This window comes from Polypterus senegalus, chromosome 2 (genome assembly GCF_016835505.1).
Source record: "Polypterus senegalus isolate Bchr_013 chromosome 2, ASM1683550v1, whole genome shotgun sequence".
Taxonomy (NCBI): domain Eukaryota; kingdom Metazoa; phylum Chordata; class Cladistia; order Polypteriformes; family Polypteridae; genus Polypterus; species Polypterus senegalus.
In genome coordinates, this window is record NC_053155.1 from 273,966,954 (window position 1) to 273,986,244 (window position 19,291).

Consider the following 19,291-nt stretch of genomic DNA (forward strand, 5'->3'; position numbering starts at 1 on the left):
GGATTAAAAATCACATATCTTTGAAATAATCTAAAACAGTACCCTACATGCTTATGCTTAAAATCTGTCATTTTTAACCTTCTTGGAGGGGCCAGGACCAACAGTATAAAATCAAATATTAAAAACATTAGATCAGCAACCTCGAAACAGCATAAAATGCCACACCATATGCCTGTATTACAATTCCCCCTTTATTCTGAAGTTTTGTAGGGGTTTTCTCATACCTTTGAGTTAGGATGTGCCGGAAGATTAAAAAACAACTGAAGTGATTGCAGAGAGTTCATAATATACACATTTTCTGAACTCATAAATTCCAATAAAACTGTTAGGAGCACCTGCTGGGTGCAAGACTGGACTCGCCTCTACATTTAATGCCAATTCACTTAAGTATACAAATCATTCACACATACAGACTCACTTCTCCTGTGCAAATATAGAGTTACCACTAAATCAACCAAGCCTAACCTTGAGAGGAAAATGAAGGGTCTGGAGGAAGTCCATACAGAATTCACAAAAACAGTGACTGTGTTGAATTTCAGGAACAATTTTCATTGTTTTATCATCAAACATTTAAAACGGTATAGGCTTTAATGGTATTGCTTATTGTTACATGAAGAACTTAAAAACAGTTTGGCTTTCTAATTATCTTATTTGTTACACGAAACATGTTACTACTATACAATAGGAAGTGTAACTTTATTGTGTGCTGGTTGATTCGTACATACTAACCATTTTTGTAGGGCGACAGTGGTAGCGCTGCTGCCTCGCAATTAGGAGACATGGGTTCGCTTCCCGGGTCCTAACTGGGTGGAGTTTGCATGTTCTCCCAGTGTCTGCGTGGGTTTCCACCTGGTGCTCCGGTTTCCTCCCACTGTCCAAAGACCTGCAGGTTAGGTGCATTGGCGATCCTAAATTGTCCCTAGCCAGCCCTGCGGTGGGCTGGCGCCCTGCCCGGGGTTTGTTCCTGCTTTGCGCCTTGGGATTGGCACCAGCAGACCCCTGTGTTAGGATATAGCGGGTTGGAAAATGACTGACTGACCTTTTTTGTACCATATCGTTTCCTTAAGTTGGAAGTAAAACGCGCGTTGTTTATGTTTATGCTTATTTATTTTTAATCCATCCATTTTTTGAACCTGCGCAGTCCATTACAGGGATTTTCACCCGATTCAAGTAGCAACTGGCATAGAAGTAGGAACCAGGGTAGGAACCAACTCTGGATACAATGCCTCTTCAAGGCAGGTCATGCTTTTTACTTTAAGAGTTAAAAAATGTCTACCGGTGTTTCCTTTTGTCCTGATGAATTTAGTGAGAGGTTTTTAATACGATCGTCTTAATAAGTACAGCACGCATCTACTGACTTTTAAAGTTCGCCTTTTCACATTTAACAAATGGAAGCCGCAGTACTACATGCTCCGTGCGTCACAGTGTACGTTAATCTCACCCGACGAAGCATATTTAAAGCGTGTGTCTCGATTTGGAAGTCACTCGCGAAAACAGGAAGGTAATAATAAACGCTACATATTTATCATGCGAACGCATTAGGGCTCGAAATAGTTAAGAAAGATTGCCAGATTTCTTGCCTTTCATTGTTTTGCTAACTCGAAGCAAATCACGGATATAAAGGATTCTTCGAAGAATCACAAGTGAGACGAATCTTTTTCAAGAAGGACGCCCTATTTGTCTTGGACTTGTACCCATTTGTTTTTTTGTTTGCAAGCTGCAAGTGTCGCGCTGGCAGATTTATGCACGTTCAAGTGTCTCCAAATTGTTCGTCCCGCATGCATGTTTATTTACATTGTGATTTATTAGACTGTCAGACCTTAACGCCTTGTTTATTTTCAGCGCTTCGTTCCCTTTAATTGTCGGATATTTTGCTGCTAAAGTCAAAAGCAAGCGCTTCGCTTTTCCGCCGAGTTACAGTCTAGCCTTACGAGCCACAGGATGGATGATCTTTAATGTGTCTCGACGTCCCACAAAACTGGACCAATGCCACGTTCAGTAAGGGCGTGACGTCACCCCTTGCCTTCGCGTGATTGGCGCTCGCGGCAAAAACATTGACAGTCGGCGAGGGGCTATAAATAAGCACGCAACCGAACAAAGCGAGCTGTTTTGGGGAAGGTAGTGCACTTGTTTGGTACTTGCATGTAATCGCCCTTTTTTTCTTAAACTAAGGGGTCAGGATCCCAGACTGACTGCGGAGGGGTAAACACCTGGGAAACGAATGAAGAAACACCTCTTGCTTCTATTCAAATACAAAGGACTCGTGCGAAAAGGGAAGAAAAGTAAAAGACGAAAATGGCCAAGTATATATTGCGGAAGGCTGAACCCAAGGACGTCTCTGATATACTGCGACTCATAAAGGTAGGTGCGCGCGCCCCCTCCCATCGATGGCTTCTTTCAAGTTCTGTGGCAAGCCAGTGATCAGTAGACGTTCTCGCTGCTTTGTTTCTTTAAGGTACTTCCTAGCAACTAGAAGCTGCTATTTTGTTATCCGTGCTGACCTTGAGGGGGTGGGAGATGGGGACACTGAGCAGCCGGAATGATCATTGGGGAGAGGAGGAGGAGGAGGTGGAAGGGCTCTGATTGCCGCTGCGAGCAGGCGTCATCTGTGTTTACTTGCCTGTTGCACGCATCGTGCACGCCCCCGCTTCCACCTTTGATATTTTATGTCTTTCCGATAATGGATTGCTTTTGTTTTAAGACCTCTTGGCAATACTTTTTTTTACTTTCTTTCCTTTTGTAGGAACTTGCAAAATACGAAGACATGGAGGATAAAGTGGTCTTGACGGAGAAAGGTTTGAAGCATTTTTGTTGTTTTGTTTTCAACACCTGCTTCCCCAACAACCAATAACAGAAGTTTTAAACCATTTGTTAATGTTCTTTTGTTCTGTAGAACTGCTTGAAGATGGTTTCGGTGAACACCCGTTCTACCACTGTATGGTTGCAGAGGTGTCCACAGAGCTTCAGACCCCTGAGGGTATAGTGACTTTTTAAATATGACAACTTTTGTAGTTCATTGTGCTTTTCAACTTCTGCATTAGTCTCAGCACTGTTTTTACATAATAAATGCAGACCCATAAATGCCCTCCCTCCATCCCCCACCCCAAAGACTTTGACCCTTGGAACACATCTTGATCATTGTGCATGGTAAATTTGTTAGCTGCTTGTAGGCAAATTGTTTTCATTGTAAACAGTACAATACACTAAGATGGTTAACTCTCTCTTTTTTTGCATTTTCTAATGATGATGAAATGTATTCTCTCAATTTATCCCCAATCTTCAGGTTACAGTCTCTAGCTTCGCCATGTACAAGGCCCTTGGCATGTACATGGGTGGGCGGGGAGGTAACTGAAAGATCCGTTTCTCAGTAACATTCATGATAACTGAGGTAAGGCCCATAGCTATAGGAGCCGTTCCCACAATTTGCACGCATTAGATCAGTGTTAGTCCTGTGGAGGAGATTCAAGTGATTGTTGAATACTTTAAGTGTGCGCATGTATGTATGGTGGTTTGTTTTTTGTTGTGTGTGGTTTTTTTTTTTTGTATGCACACGCCTGCCTGTGAGAATGTAAGCCTTTTTCTTTAACTGGCCAATGGCAGCAAGCCTTATTGGTGTCATGATACATTCTCGGATTACTGGGAATGTAATTTAGGTAATTTTGCAGGCTTTCATTAAAATTGACATTTGGATGACTTTTTTTTTTCCAGAGGCTCATGTCACAATGTATATTTGAGCTCAATGAACAGGATGGGCATTTAAAAATCTGTATTAACCACATTTCAGGGTTTTTATATTATGAACTTGATAAGACCTATTCCAAGGCATTTTTATTTTGAAGCACTTTGTGAGATTATAACTGATGTATGAATTTTAGTTAAGTTTTAAGCATGGTTGATAGCCGTAAGCATTCGCAGATTATGCCAATGTAGAAATGTGTTATGTTCTAGGAAATTCATTTACAGTATACAAATCAAGCATATTGTAATATGTTCAGTCAGATAATAAAAGGTGTCATTTTACTTGGCTTCTCACACTTCAAGGCATACATTCAAATTCCTAGCTGCATCTTTATATTGAAATCTAAGTTAAGTGACTTTTACTGGGGTTATTTACCTTTTCAATTTTATTTTATATACAGGTCACACCGTTGTTGGATTTGCCATGTATTATTTTACATATGACCCTTGGATTGGAAAACTCTTGTACCTTGAAGACTTTTATGTCATGAAAGAATATAGAGGTAAGAGTTTCAGTTTAATTTCTACTTCCAAATCCAGTTATAAGAATTTGTTAAATTTTATTTAAATTTTTCATTTTTAGGCTATGGAATTGGGTCACAAATCTTGAAGGAGCTAAGCAATGTAAGTAACTTTTTTGTTTAGTTCATTTGTGAGGTAAATTGTTTTAGTGGTGCTGTTTGTGTGCCCTGCAACAAATTGGCATCTCTTCTGTGGGAACCTGCCTTGCACATCAAAGTTGTGACTACCTGTGATCCTAGAAATGTAAGTTGGCCTAGGAAAAAGTGGATGGGTGAATATTTTACTGAAAGGGCTCTGTGCTAGGTAGGGCAGTGATTAGCATGATTTCCTTATAGCTTCAGGAAAGCTGTTTTGGCCAGAGTGGAGACTGTACTTTAAACTAGTGTATGTGCTCTTCTGTGAGGGTTTTGATTTATTTTTATTTTTTTATCTTTTTTTGTTTTCTTTTCATCCCACATCCAAGGTAAACATGTTATCTTACATGTAAACTGGATGAATAACATCAATCTTTATGGTGTAATCTGGAAAGGAGTTATACTATTAATGGCCTGGAACCATTACCATTGTAGGATCATACATTGTACTGTATTTATGTAATTTGCCTTCAAAACTATTATGAAATGTTACTCTTAATGACATGAATGTAACCCTTAAGTTGTGCTGTTCTAATCATCAACTTTTTTGTTCCTTCCTTGTGTGAACCACAGTGTTTTGGAATTATCTTTGTGGTGTTCTCTTATTTTCAGTGTCTGGTCACTCATCTGAAAATACTGTATTGTAGCAGACCATCTGTTGACCTAAAGTTGAGTTGATTAGAGCCTTGTCTGCAACGCAATCAAATGATTTAACGCCTGAATGCAGTGCATGCTTGGTCAATTTAATGATTGCATTGAAGACAAAACCGTGTCCCAGAATTTATTACGGAGATGAATGCAATGTTTCTTCATCGTGGCATTGTTTCAATATTTTGTTTTTGTTTGGATTGTAGACAGCAGTAAAAACCCGCTGTAGCAGCATGCACTTCATTGTTGCAGAGTGGAACAAGCCATCAATAGAGTTCTACAAGAGACGTGGTGCTTCTGATCTGTCATCTGAGGAGGGGTGGCGTCTCTTTAAGATCGATAAGGAGTACTTGCTGAAAATGTCAGCTGAGGAATGAAGTGCATGAAGAATGGGTGTAGTCTGAGCTGGCCATACTGGCAGTTGTGTGGTGGAGTTGACAGTTGTGTGTGTTTTTTTATTTCCCCCATTTAAGCAGGAGTGGAAAGTCGTCTGTAGTTTTACAGTTACATGCTACATTTTTCCAAAAAGATTAACAAGGTGGGGGAGAGGGGGCCTTGTGTTGTGTGTGGGGTTGTTGTTTTTTTTTGTTTTTTTTTTAAACATTAAGTCTTGTCATGTTCAATGAAAATGATGATTTTAGTTGAGTGGAAATCAATTTGATTTTAAGTTTGTTGGGCTAATTTAGGTGAGGGATACATTGTACGTAGGAAGGCAGTTTTCACCTCTGTATTATGTCTCCCAATGCTCTTGATGTTTTGGACACTTGAACTGCCGTAATATGGACTGCAGCTTGAGGCTGATCTTATTAAATATCGCTCATAGGTAGTCTTTTTAATTGGCCCAGCTGAAAGGGATGTTAGACAGCACGTGAAAAGCCCAATTTTTAAAAGCTCATTTTTTTCTTTGCCTTTTGAATATATCTGATGTTCATGTAAATATCCAACATATGCACTTGATTGAAAGCAATCTTTTTTTTTTTTGTTTTTTTGGTTCTTTCGTGGCCATTCTGCCTGTGAAGCGTGATGTAATTTGTCACACTAATTAGGGAGGTCAATAGACATTTAAGTTTTTGGAACATATTACCCCTTTAGTAGACCTAAAACTTGGGCGCCAATTGTTTGTAACATTTGTATAAAGGATTAAATGTATTTGTCACTCTGCCTTTTAATGTTTCTTTCATTTTCTTTCCTCATACATTCTCACTGTTTTGAGAGGAAGGGTGGGAACAAGTATTATCCTAAGACTATCCCATAGGTAAATCCTACATTTTGTTTGTTCAATAGAATACAATATAGTTTAGTTTTTCGGCATTCTGGATATTGTGTGTGTGTGTGTGTGTGTGTGTGTGAACACAGTTCAAAAAAAAAAAAAATCCCAAACATGATACCAAGACGCAAACTGAAAGATTCCTTGTCCTCATACTGCTGGCTCAGAGGACACTTATTTGATTGTGTTAACGGTGTAGTTTCTCTTTAATTTTACAACATGTTTGGTATTAACAAAGCATATTTTTCACACAGTTTAAATGAGTACAATGTAACATCATTTGAGAATGGTTTTATAGGCCCCTGAAAAAATGAGTGCTTTTCATCTATGTAATAAAATGAAATGTATCAGAAAAATGGCTTTTGGTGCAAATTTCATCTAAACTTCATAGTACCTTGAATGTGGTAATTTTACAGTTTGTGCTATTTACTTTCAGACATTGCTTATACATCTTTTTGATATTCTTACAAGAATTAAATCTTCTGGGGGGGAAAAAAAGTTTTAGACCACCATACCAAATATTTTGAAAGCAACAGATATTAAGTGATGCCTGCTCTCTAGTTCTTTTCTCAGTCTTAAACTTGCAAATTCATTTTTAGGCCATCTGTCATTTTAACAATCAATTTCATAGTGTTGAATTTGAAAATATTTCTAAATCGGTTAGTTTCTGTATTGGTTAAATACATTGTGAGTCTCCAAACGCTGTTAGTTTTATGTATATTGAAACTAAGAACTAATTAGATTCAAAATGGATGGAAACCTTTCCCATTAGTTTAAAATGTCCTCAACTAAACCTGAAATGATTACATTTTCATTGCTTACTTGATGATATATACCTGGAAAAAACTTTGACGAAATTAAAATTATTAAAGACAACATGTTTTCCAAGATTATTGCTTCCTCCAATTCTGTGGATTGATTTTGTTGGAAGTTTTAAGTGTTGTAATGTCAACATAAATCCACTGCATGTCAAGGCATTCCAGATATAATCAGTTTTGTGTGCTCAGATCACCCTCGTGGTTTGTAGATTGTGCTTACGGTTTTAATAAAGCATATAACTTGCAGGAAAAAAGCTGTAATTTGACTTTTTTTGCCCTTCTTGATGCATGGATCATAATTTTGAATGATTTCATATTTGTTATATTAGATTGGATCTGCTTATGAAACTGGTGTCTTGCTATATAAATAAAGTCTAAATTCCATCTTTATGGTTCGTTCTGCTATTGGCTCAAAGAGATCTGATTGCCTTCTGGGTACATCCCAATATGTGAATGAACAAGGAACAAATGTAAATGTCCTAAGATAATCGGAGAAGGCAGTCTTAGTTTATGGATCTCTGTTTCCAGTAATACCTGCTTTGTAAGATTACAGTAAACTATCCAGCATGTGGCAGAAAAACACAAACATGTTTTATCTGTCAGTGTATTTAGCAAAATATGGTTCCTTTATTTTTTTGCAAATGATTAAATAAAAAGTGAACAGTCAGCCAGTTGTAGTTTCTATTACCGCATTAATTACAAGAAATACACCCATGGGAATGTTAAAAGATAAATTACTGTTTACATTTATACAACCTAATCTGACTATTTGGATAAACATCTTACTAAAGTATGAAACTCCATTTATGTAATGTTGTCTGGTGGTAGTCCTTATTCACTATGGATTTAATTTCCCTCCTTTTTCTAGGTACAGTATAGGCGAGTAACTGGCAATGTTTTTACAACATTTTCTTACAAATCCCCTGCAGTATCTAAACAAGTTAATTTTTTTTTCAACCAAGTCTAGAGAAGTAGGTGACGAATATTTTTTTTTAATTATGGGGACAAAAATTTAAATTAGCAGTTCTTAGAATATACTGCAAGTAATTTGTCTCTCCATATGGGTGTTAAAAGTTAACCAGGCTTATTCCTGCATTGGACCCGATGCTTGCTGGGATAGCTGCTGGCTGCCCTGAATGAGCAGGTGCGAGGCGATGGATGGATATTCCTTTTAATGAAAGGGCAGCCCAATGCTGCACTGTCACCTCGGATAGCTTTGGACTGGAATGCAGAAGGACCACGTCTAACAGATGTGCATAAATACAGTCTTGTTTCACTACTCGACTTGTTTTAAAATTATAACATTCAATTAGGGGATATTTCTACTCAAAGTGACTTGCAGTCTTAAGTGCATTGAAGAGTATCACTTAGTTAAGAGTACCTTTTGAGAACACTGACTGTATGTCAATGTTAATTTCCATCAAGGCCAAGGCAATCATACTTGGAATCCTGTCTGTCTGATAGAAAAGGTGAAACTGAGGTGAGGTTGACAGTAGTTCTGTATATTAAACCATGCTTAATGGGACAGAACAATAATTGGCGACACACAATGAAACAGTAATGCTTTAATGACACACAGTGGAAGCCAACAAGGAAATGTCGTGCCAGTCAGAAACCAGTTTTTAAAACAAGTTTACATATTGTTTTGACTAGAAGATTATGAAACTTGAGACCAGAGAACCTACTAATTAGATCACATTGGATAAATATGAGGAAGACTTTGTTATGCTGTGAACTCCTGCATAATGAAAATCTACCCCATGGTAACACTTTTAAATGGTTCTGCTTTGCATTTGGAAATTGCTGAATTTTAAAGTTGCAGTTTATTCGTTCAGCTGTTTTGGTAACTACTGAACAATTGCCAATTATGAGTAAAAATGAAGGTGATGCATGGTAAGCATGACTGGCACAAAAATGTCTGTGGCTGTATCATCCTGGTGGTTGCCACACATTGGCAGTGACTGATGTGGTTTCCTAGTGTAAAGCACTTGAGTTGTGAGAAAAGTACTATATAAATGTAATAAATTATCATTAAGTGAGTCACACAAGCATTAAACCAAAGGCATTGTGTTGTACCAGTTGAGTAAAGTGATAGAGCCAATGAAAAGACATCATAAAAGATAAAGAAACCGCACTCTGATCTTTAATGGGTGCATCAAGAATGCATTAGCGTTCACAGCCGAAACAGATAGTTATGTTTTCACAGCAAAAGAGAAGAAAACAAGTGCAGATTTGAAGGTCTAAAGTGGAGTGAAGAAAACAGTTTGAGCTTGTTAAATATTTGGCTTCTTCCTGTAGTCCAAAAGAAAACAGCTGTGAATGAACACTTACAAAAATAAAGTCACACAGGCGTCCAGCTGCAACAACATCTGTAATATACTAAGGATTTGTTTTCCTTTGTGATAGCAAGTATGTGGAGTTTATAATACTAGTAGCACTATTGCAGTCTACACAGGGCACAGTGAAATTCTTACCTGCATGTCCAGCCTGATCCCTGCGGATTCAGAGAAGAGAGATTAGGGTGATTCCAGGGCTATAGGGAATGAATTTTGAAGAAAGATTAAAAGAGCAGAGTTTTTCAGTTTAAGCAAAAGAAGATTAAGAGGTGACATGATTGAAGTGTTTAAAAATACGAAGGGAATTAATACAGTGGATCAAGACTGTTTTTTTAAAATTAGTTCACCAAAAACACAGGGATACAGTTGGAAACTTGTTAAGGGTAAATTATGCACAAATATTAGGAAGTTTTTCTTTACCCAGAGAAACAGACACTTGGAATAAGCTATCAGGTAATGTGGTAGACAATATGACTTAAGGAACTTTCAAAACCCAACCTGATGTTGTTTTAGAAGAATTATGTAGCTAGGAATGGCAAGCTTTGTTGGCCTGAATGGCCTGTTCTCATCTAAATTTTTCTAAAGTTTTAATGTTCGATTTCTGGGTCAATCACCGTTTACAGTTTAAATGTGCCCCCCACATACCTCCCCTTTCGTTTTTGTCTATCCATTATTGTTTCTGCTCACTTCTAAATGAGATTTGAGTTCCACTGAGAGGTAAGATTGTACTCTGCACTGGACTCTAGTGTTGCAGTTCTAGTCCCTACCTAGCATTCATCATTGGCATAATGCAACCCAGCAGTTTCAGAGCAAATGATCAGCATTTGTGTTAAAACTTGCATTGTCCAGCTGAAATATCAAATAAGTGAAACCAGTTAAAGTGTCAGAGAATATGTCTCTCTATTATAATAAAAAAATATTATTAAAAGGCAAGACTTTTTTCAAGACCCATGAGTCGAGACCATGAGATGTTTTCAAGTCATGCCCTCCTGTCAACCATAGAAAACTACACATACTGTCCTCTCACCTCTCATTCGTGTGAATGCTTTTGACAGACACAGTTCTTGCTCTGATGAGATGAGGCATTTGATCACAAAGGGTTATCAACAGTAAAAATGAGTACACGGGCAATCCTAGCACTGAGAAACGAAGAAGTCAAATGAATGATGATCGGTTGTACTGCAAATTGGTTAAATGTGTATAAATAGACTATGCTGAAACAGTTGGTGGTGATTATGCAGAACTTGAAAACATCAACTTAAAATATTCTGAAGGATAACTACAACCATTAACACCGTCCGGTCTTCCTCCACACAAATTACTGTACAAAGAAGGACATCTTCAGAGGATAACATTAGACAACAAAGGAGATCTTGATATGCCATTCGTATTAAAACATTAACAGTTTCCTGTTAGAATAGCCAAACATTTGAAAAAGTCATTTTATTTAATAGAGAGAAAGAAACGAAATTCAATCACGTGCAATGATACGTGGCATTGTCATGATGAAAGTCCAAACACAGAATCACAATTCAATGCGATACTGACCAAAATGTAATTAAAAAAACTTTTTACTTAAGTTTTACAGTAAAAAGTGTAAGTTTAAAAAGTTTTTGCATGTTCATTTCAAAGCCAAAGAGAACAAAATCGTATTACACAATGAATTACTCTAACGCAACATGAAACATAATTTACATTCAAATTATTGTTTTAATATTTTTTAATATGGTTAATTACTCACTGTAATGTAAAATAGTAACTTGTACATCCGTATCCCCATACGCGAGCGGCAGAACCACAAAGAGGCTAGTTCGTAGCGCAAGCACAGGGGTTGCCCAGCAAATTGAGCAGGGGGCAAAGCCCCCCAGTTAAATACAAATTTGAAATATGTAGCTAAGGGAGAAATTGGGAGCATGCGCCAATAGTGTGTTGCCGCACCCACCACACAATAACCCACCTGGATTGGGACCCGAGCACAGCGGATAAACTATTGAAATTGAATACTCTGCAGAGTGGAAGCCCACCCAGAGTTGGTTTCTGCTTTGTGCCTAATCACATCATTTGACTCTCAATTATAATTTTCTAAACAGTTCATGGCCCTCTACATAATAATTTACATGTCATAATCTGTCTTATAAGTTTAACTTTTCCAACGGGTTCCTTAGCCTCTAAAAATTATTTGAGTATGGTTTTCAGGGGCCAAGGAATCTAATGGTTATATTCATCTTTTCCCTTCATTGTGTTTTTAACGTTGTTTAAAAAGATTCAAGTTCTCTTTCGCTCCATCTTGTTCTCCCCAGGGGCTCCACCATGTCAGAGACTGGTTCCTAGGACACAAGGCCCTTTTGCTTAGCAATTGTTCCTGAAGGACACAAGTCATGAAGTCAATAATGCAACATTTTAAAAAGCTGGTGCAACGCATAGCTAATCATTGAAGATTTAGATTTGTAGAAGAAAAAACTTTTGTACCATTTCATATTGTTAGTTTTCAAAAATTCTGATTACAAAGATGTTTCTTCCCCTCTGAGTACAATTTACGTCTCATGGTTCTTGGTTCTGGCTACTTGTACCCTCCTGAGTTTTACTATTTAATCGTTTTTTTCCCAGTTACGACCTCAGAATGAATTTTGACTTCTCCATAGTATCCCCAATTCCATTGTCGACTTGTGCAATCAGTAAGAAACATCATTTTGAAGGTTTTTAAAAGCACACATTTACTTTTTGCTTCAACACATCTTTACTTATGTTAGTCATTTTTTCTGCTATTCTGAGATGCCAATGCTATTTTAGAACTTTAGTGTTGATAGTTGCTATGAGGTTGTTGGGCATGACAGCTATACAGCGTGATATCATAGTTCAAGGGGTTTAAAGGTCAGCCCCTTGGACTTCCTGATTTATCCAAGTTTGTGGATTCAGCATAACACTCTAGCATTATTATTGTTTATTAAAGTTTCTCTTGTTACCTGTTACCTTGTTACCAGGATCCCCAATCACCTACATGATTAGTTTGGAGTTGTCCATCACTTACCTCACATGATTGTTTTGCTATTTGCCTATCCACTGATCAACTTTGTCACTCCTGCTCCATGTCTCAGAAACCTTCATCCATTTGTTTTAGAACTGCCCCACTGTCATTTCCTATTGACCTGCCGTCTTGAATTTCCCCTCTTCAATGCACTCTGTCCAAATTATATTCTCACCTCATATTTTCCTTCTCCTGGACCTTTAAATTACCTCTCTCAGCCCAATCTAGCAGAAGCCGTTCTCAATGGGTATCAAACTTGGAATCCCCCTGTTCTATCTCTGTCTTCTTTATTTAACCTAACTCTTCGTTAAGTCTTCACATTGAGGAGCGTCTGGCTCCAACATCAAGGAGTGAGCTTGGTGGCTAATGATGATGGGAGCCTATTTCTTTGCTGCCTTTCTTTTTTAACTCTGGCTGTGGGCCACTGTCCTAATACGATTCGTCATGCAACCTCCACTCCATGTTTATCATTCCTTGCAAAGCTGGGAAGGGGGAGCAACAAATAACTGCCCGTGAGAGAATTTTGTTTCTTTATCTGTAATAAATAATAAATAAAACTTTTTTGAATGTTTGTCTCTGTGATTTGAAAATTGTCTTTGCAAAATATATTCTAAAGGGAAATAGTTAACATTTTAATACAAATGGCATATCAAAATCTCCATGGAAGATGTACTACATTACCTTTGTTGGATACATCCTTCTTTCAACAGTAATTCGGGCATTGGAAGACCGGACGGTGTTAAAGGTTGTAGTTATTCTTTGAAATATTGTAAGTCGATCTTTTCATCTTCTGCACGATCACCACCAACTGTTTCAGCATATTCTATTGATACACATTTAACTAATTTGCCATGTAACCGATCGACAATTTTGCGGTAATTTGTTTGACTTCATTATTTCTCGCTGCTAGGATTGCCCGTGTACTCATTTCTTCTGTTGAATCCCTTCGGGATGAAATTTATCAATAAGATTTGGACATAATACATCTTCTTTAATTGGGAACTTAAAGTGAGGAAAACGTAAAACTTTATAAGAGCTGAGAGAGCAGGAAATGTGTTTGTCAAAAACATTCATTCAGCAGTAAGATGTGAGTCAACAGTGTGCGTGTTGGAATAATGGTTGAGAGGAGGGCGTGACTTGAAACAATCTCATATCAAAAGTCTCGTCTCGCTCGACTTGAAAAAATCTCTTCAAAAACCTCTTGTCTCATTGTAGGATTTCTCTCTATTATAAAAAAAATCCAGGAGAGAAACAGTAGGGCGACGAGATGCGATGTTCACATTAAGATCACAGAAGACAGATTGGCCATGGAGCATCTCACGGGGACCTTAAACATGAGACTTGTGCCAAGAGATTGACCCAGGACCATCTCGCAATGACGTAGAACATAAGATTCTTGCAAGACACGCCCTACTTACAACTAAATAAGAACACGGACAGCAACACACTTAGTCATGTTTTGGCTTTGAGCACACACATATCCAGGGCTCTCAGCGCATATAAAGCGTATAACGACTATATGTTATAAATAAAACGAGAGACGATTAAACGAAGAAGAAAGCAGCGTGGAGAAAAAAAACTCAAAAGCGTTGGAGAGACAAAAAAGAAAAAGAATAATTTAGGTGCAAATTCAGAAAATAAGGAAAGTAATTATCAGCCTGGAACAAGTGGAATTGAAAAAAGCACGTCCAATCGAGCTCAAAATTAAAAGACAGAGAGTAAAAGACAAAGTAGAACTTCATAAAGACGTTCACAAACGGCGCTATACACATGCAGAGCAGGTTAGAGATTATGAAAGCAGTGGAATTCGAAAAGCTCAAAAAAAAAAACATTGGCGCTATACACATGTGGAGAAAATTGAAGAATATGAAAGTAGGAAAATTAGAAAGTATAAAAAAAAGTAAAGATCGCAGTAGCGCAAACAAATGCAAATTATTACTCGAAAAAGGAAAAATAATCACCATGGACCAGGAGTCATTGAAACAAAAGCAGGACAAAGCAAGGTCTGAAATAAAAGACAGAATAGAAAACAAAGTAAAATGCCATAAAGAGGTTAGAAAACAAGAGGGCCAAACACATGCAGAGCAGGTTAGAGATAATGAAAACTGGAATTCAAAAGACTCAAAAAAAGTGTAGGCACGAAACACATGCAGAGCAAGATACAGAATATGAAAGCAGAAGAAAACGACAGTGTCAAGACAAAGAAAGTAAACCTCGCATTAGCGCAAAGAAAGAGAAATTATTACTCGGAGAAATAACGAAAAGACGAATAGAGATCGAATATATGGACATAGGTGACATGTCAGAAGTATGTAAATATTGTAAGGCTTTGAAGTGTAAGTCAGAGAATTTCAAAAACTTGGTTTAACTCACATGCATTTATTGGTTACTTTGCAAAAAAAATTCTTAACTGCTGATGATGTAGATTGTTTTGCCTGTGCTGAAATTCCAAACAGAGAAACCTATCCTGAATTATGGTACAAAGTCATTAAACACATGTCTCACTGACCTCATTTAAAAGATTCAGCACATTAGGACTCAAAAGATTCCAAATATTATTTTTTACAGAAGTTCTGAAATAAAAGTGAAACTAATGAAATAGCAACAATTAAAAAAAAAAAAATCTTAAAATTCCATAACCAGAAAAACAAAAATGGGGGTTGGTGAGCAAAGCGAGCAGGGGGCAAAGCCCTCTAGTTTTTTATATAATAGAGATTTTATCTACACCCTGTTTCTTTCTGCGTTTCTCTTAAAAATTTGTTCACAAAAATGTCTCTGCTTACAAATTCTGTTTGGGCCCAAGTATAATTTTTTTTTACACCTTGACTCTGCCTGGGCTCGCTTCTCGGGTCCTTCCTGCTTGCAGTTTGCATGACCTCCCCGTGTCTGTGTGTGTTTCCTCCTGGTGCTCCACTTTCCTCCCACAGTCCAAACACATGCAGATTAGGTGCATTGGTGGTTCTAAATTGTCCCTAATGTGTGCTTGGTCTGTGTGTGTGTGTGTGTGTGTGTGTGTGTGTGTGTGTGTGCCCGGGGTTTGTTCCTGCCTTGCACCCTGTGTTGGCTGGGATTGGCTCCAGCAGATCCCCGTGACCCTGTGTTAGGACATAGTGGGTTGGAAAATGACTGACTGACGTTGTCTCTGGTTGCATGAACATTTGCTTTCTGACCTTCTCACTCTATTTCTTGACCACAATTACTATTTCATATCCTCAGCCTCGTTTATTATACTCTGTCCCCAATTACAACCTTGCTAGGTTTTTATTGACCTTACTGCATCACCTGATTCTTATTCCTTAAATCTACTGCCATCTTGTGTAGTTTGGTACACTTAATGCCGCCTTGATAGGCTTCAGACCCAACTAAACTGAAATAAGTCAGTTCAGAAAATATACGAACAGAAATGTTTCAAAAAGGAAAAAAAAACACCTACAGGATAAACATGGTGTAGCTGGTGAACTCCATGAACATGTTGACCAAGCAAATAAAAAAATGAGCAGTGCCAATAACCTTGCCACTGTAGTCTGGAGTTGTGACCGAAAAAAAGTTTCTTTGGAGTGCGTAATGTAGAACAAAAAATGAATCTTCACTAGTTTTTGTTGTTTTCTTAGAAAAATGTCACAAATCTTGGATTATATCTAACCAACACATCTTTAAATTCTGTCAATTTTTTTTCCAGTTAGCATTCCATGTTTTGGCACATTTTAATTACATTTCTCATGGGGAAGAAAGAAGGAAGGATGTATATTTTTAAATGCATTTACATTATATTTAATTTTAAAACAAAAATCAGCTTCCCTTGGAAACAGTAGCCACCCTTTCCCTGACTTGTACCATCTGGGGCACTTAAACTCCTAAAGCGGAATAACACAGCGGTGCTTGTGTGGGATTATCTGAAAATGGCATGTGTTTGATAGACATCAGGAACTAGTCAGGAGAGCAGAGGAAATGGACTTCTCACCTTCCCCAAACACTTTCCAAAGGTTTTATTTCCTTTCCACCTCCCATTTGGAAAGAAACAGAATACATCTGTAGCAACCCAGGCCAGAAGAACTGGTCTGTACTCATTAATTTAGGATTTGGCATTAGAAAACGATACTACAAAGAATTCTGTCTGGGAAATACAGCCAATGTTCACCAAAAGCAACCAAGGGTGAGGGAAGGTCAGTGGGACAGAATTACAATTCATTACAAGCTTGTACTATAGCACTGAGATTTCATTTTTTGTCAAATTTTAGCTCCAGAGTCCAGGGTGCAAATCCCAGCCTGGTCATTGACTGCTACACATCTGCATGTTCTTCTGTTCTTTATCTGGATAATCTGGTTTGCCTGCAGTATCCAAAATAACAAAATATTTGTGTTGACTTCATATTGGCCTGATGTCAGTGTGTCATTAGTGTGCCCTGTGATGGATTGGTACACAATCCAGTGAACTTGCCATGCTGCCAGGATAGGCTCCAGTGTCTGCAACCCTGAAGTGGGAACTGCGTAGATAAAATGTTACCAATGCATGGCTGACATAATCACCCTGTATTAGTAACAGTAAAACTGTAGCAAGAAACAACCAAAGACCAGATTTGCTCTCAGTGAATTAAATTTTTCGTTTACTAGGGAACTTCGCCCCCTGCTTGCTTCGCTCACCAGATTTTCCAGCCTGTGCTACATGCCAGCCACTTCGTGTCTCTGCCGCTCGTGTTGTGAAGAGTGGGGCTGAACGCACCCCAAGCAGACGCGGTTGCTCCTCTGAAACCCCCTTTTAAACGGTGATACAATGGGAAGCAAATACAGTTGTTTTTTACCTCCTCTTTGCTCGATCAGCTGCTGGCTTGGTGCTGCTGTGGTGCCACGTGATCAGCATCTTGCGCAGCGCACTTCTGTCATATCGCCTATGCCCATATATTCAATCTCTTTTCACTTTTGCCTTTTCATCAATATCGCATTGAATTTTGATTCCGTATTTGGAATTACATCATGACAACGCAACGTATAACTGCCTGTGAGTGAATATCGTTTCTTTCTCTCTCCAAGAAATGTGTCTGACAACATTTTCACGGGACGTGAAAGTGTCTCTCTGAGAAAATCAAGATTTTTTTTTATAATAGAGAGATATCAAGTTTCTGAATCTCATTTCTGCTTTTTCTCCCTTCAGACCAGCAGAATCCCAAAGAGTACCAGAGTTAAACTGTCATTTTTGCTGGCCCAGTATTTTTCTGTCTCCTGGCTCAATCAAACTCCTACAATAGTGTGCCTGCAGGATCAACACTTTTAGTAGTATGGTACCTCTGATATCCAAATGACATAGCAATGCATCTGCCATATCCAGATGTGATAATGCGATGTGATTATATAATCAGGGTGCGATGCTCTTATTGTGTTTTTATGAGACAAGCATGTCAAATCAGATAAGAAATAGTGTTGAGCAGCAGAAATATAACATATATTGTTTTAAAACTCTCCAAAAAGGATGATCATTACACAGACATCAAGAAAACCTTTTGCAAAAATCAAAACAAATCAATCAGAAATCTAGACTTAACTACACTTTTGTTTCCTTGTGGTGAGCTAGTGCTAGACCATTGAAGGGTCCTCCTTTGAGGTCAAAGAGCCAGTACAAGCGCACCACCATCTCTCTATTATAAAAAAAATCCTGGAGAGAAACAGTTGGGCGACGAGACGTGATTTTATAAGATCACGGAAAACACTTAAAAGACCCGCAAGACTAGATAGATTGGCCACGGAGCATCTCGCAGGGACCTTAAACATAAGACTTTGTGCCAAGAGATTGACCCAGGACTGTCTCATGATGACGTAGAACAGTGTTTTTCAACCTTTTCACTGGAGTGGAACCCTGCGTGAATAGTTACCTTGCTCACGGAACCCTGTGCAATTATCCACCAGCATGTCCTATATCATTAGGACTTTTTCAGCGGAACCCTTGGCTAGGGTTCCGTGGAACCCTGGTTGAAAAACACTGACGTAGAATGTGAGATTCTTGCAAGACACGCCCTACTTACAACCAAATAAGAGCATGGGCAGCAACACACTCAGTCATGTTTTGGCTTTGAGCACACACAGGGGCTCTCAGTGCATATAAAGCGTGTAAGGACAATATGTTATAAATGAAACGTTGACGACTAAGTGAAGAAGAAATCAGCGTGGAGAAAAGAGATTCAAAAGCGTTGGAAAGACAAAAAAGAAAAAGAATAATCTAGGTGCAAATTCAGAAAATAAGGAAAGTAATTATCAGCCCGGAACAAGTTGAATTGAAAAAAACACGTCCAATCTGGACATTGGCGCTATACACATGCAGAGCAGGTTAGAGATTATGAAAGCAATGGAATTCGAAAGGCTCAAAAAAAAAAACGTTGGTGCAATGCACATGTGGAGAAAGTTAAAGAATATGAAAGTAGGAAAATTAGAAAGTATAAAAAAAAGAAAGTAAATATCAAGGTAGCGCAAAGAAACAGAAATTATTACTCGAAAAAGGGAAAATAATCACCACGGACCAGGTGTCACTGAAAAAAAAAGCAGGATAAAGCAAGGTCTGAAATAAAAGACAGAATAGAAAACAAAGTAAAATGTCATAAAGAGGTTAAAAAACAAGAGGGCCAAACACACGCAGAGCAGGTTAGAGATAATCCATCCATCCATCCATCCATTTTCTAACCCGCTGAATCCGAATACAGGGTCACGGGGGTCTGCTGGAGCCAATCCCAGCCAACACAGGGCACAAGGCAGGAACCAATCCTGGGCAGGGTGCCAACCCACCGCAGGACACACACAAACACACCCACACACCAAGC

At 38.3% G+C, this 19,291-nt stretch overlaps 1 protein-coding gene across 1 annotated transcript; it reads left to right on the forward strand.

The window, feature by feature from the left end:
- The first annotated feature begins 2,055 nt into the window (after positions 1 to 2,055).
- Positions 2,056 to 6,925, forward strand: LOC120523890 (diamine acetyltransferase 1-like). The gene is made up of 6 exons (XM_039745587.1): positions 2,056 to 2,361; positions 2,744 to 2,795; positions 2,894 to 2,977; positions 4,140 to 4,241; positions 4,322 to 4,362; positions 5,249 to 6,925. The coding sequence occupies exons 1-6, from the start codon at positions 2,296 to 2,298 to the stop codon at positions 5,417 to 5,419; spliced, it is 516 nt and encodes a 171-aa protein (XP_039601521.1). The 5' UTR covers positions 2,056 to 2,295; the 3' UTR covers positions 5,420 to 6,925.
- Positions 6,926 to 19,291: the final 12,366 nt, after the last annotated feature.

What these genes read in the sequence shown, in the direction of transcription:
- LOC120523890 (XM_039745587.1), top strand. Translation starts at nt 2,296, where the DNA reads ATGGCCAAGTATATATTGCGGAAGGCTGAACCCAAGGACGTCTCTGAT. An exon ending in ATATACTGCGACTCATAAAG is followed by an intron (nt 2,362 to 2,743) that starts GTAGGTGCGCGC and finishes TTCCTTTTGTAG; the next exon opens with GAACTTGCAAAATACGAAGA. An exon ending in AGAGCTTCAGACCCCTGAGG is followed by an intron (nt 2,978 to 4,139) that starts GTATAGTGACTT and finishes TTTTATATACAG; the next exon opens with GTCACACCGTTGTTGGATTT.